This window comes from Corvus brachyrhynchos, unplaced genomic scaffold, assembly GCF_000691975.1.
Source record: "Corvus brachyrhynchos isolate BGI_N302 unplaced genomic scaffold, ASM69197v1 scaffold166, whole genome shotgun sequence".
NCBI lineage: Eukaryota > Metazoa > Chordata > Aves > Passeriformes > Corvidae > Corvus > Corvus brachyrhynchos.
This window is the reverse complement of record NW_008239671.1, coordinates 267,664-268,182: the sequence shown is the minus strand read 5'-3', so window position 1 is coordinate 268,182 and position 519 is coordinate 267,664. Positions and strand designations below refer to the sequence as shown.

The window sequence follows — 519 nt, the reverse complement described above, 5'->3', positions numbered from 1 at the left end:
TGAAGCCCCCCCAGGTACCTGAAGCCCCCGCAGGGCCTTGCCCTTGCGGAAGGAGCCCTTGGGCCAGCCCGGCCGCAGTGCCAGCGCCGCCTCCGCATCCGCCAGCGCCTCCTCGTATCGACCCAGCTTCTCCAGGCAGTATGAGCGGTTCCCCAGGAGCCTGTGGGGATGGGGGTGTCACTGCAGCCTGTCCCTCCCACCCCAGGATCCCCAGGCCACCCCAAGACCCCTCTGCTCACCGGTGTTCCTGGGGGTTCAGCTCCAGGGCGACGGTGAAAGCATAAACAGCCTCAGTGTGTTGGCCCACCTGGGCTGCTGCGATCCCATGGCCTGGGGAGGTGACACAAGGGTGGTTAGTGAGGACACAAATCTCCCCAGGGAGGGACAGTCCCCCTGGCACAGCCCTGCTGAGCTGGGGAGAAGCAGGGAGAGCCCCCAATGTCCTCCCCTCACCCCTCTGGGGGTCCCTGCACTGACCTGCGAGCATCAGGCTCTGCTCTACCGTGCTGGGGCTGGGGG

The 519-nt window shown here is 67.1% G+C and overlaps 1 protein-coding gene across 1 annotated transcript in view; it reads right to left on the bottom strand.

The window, feature by feature from the left end:
• TTC31 (tetratricopeptide repeat domain 31) overlaps positions 1 to 519 on the bottom strand; it is a 5,620-nt gene that overhangs the window by 2,197 nt on the left and 2,904 nt on the right. The window contains exons 7-9 of the mRNA XM_017742387.1: positions 478 to 512; positions 240 to 330; positions 7 to 160 (exon numbers count right to left, since the gene is read on the bottom strand). Coding sequence (XP_017597876.1) covers positions 7 to 160; positions 240 to 330; positions 478 to 512 — 280 coding nt within the window. The remainder of the gene's footprint in view (positions 1 to 6; positions 161 to 239; positions 331 to 477; positions 513 to 519) is intronic.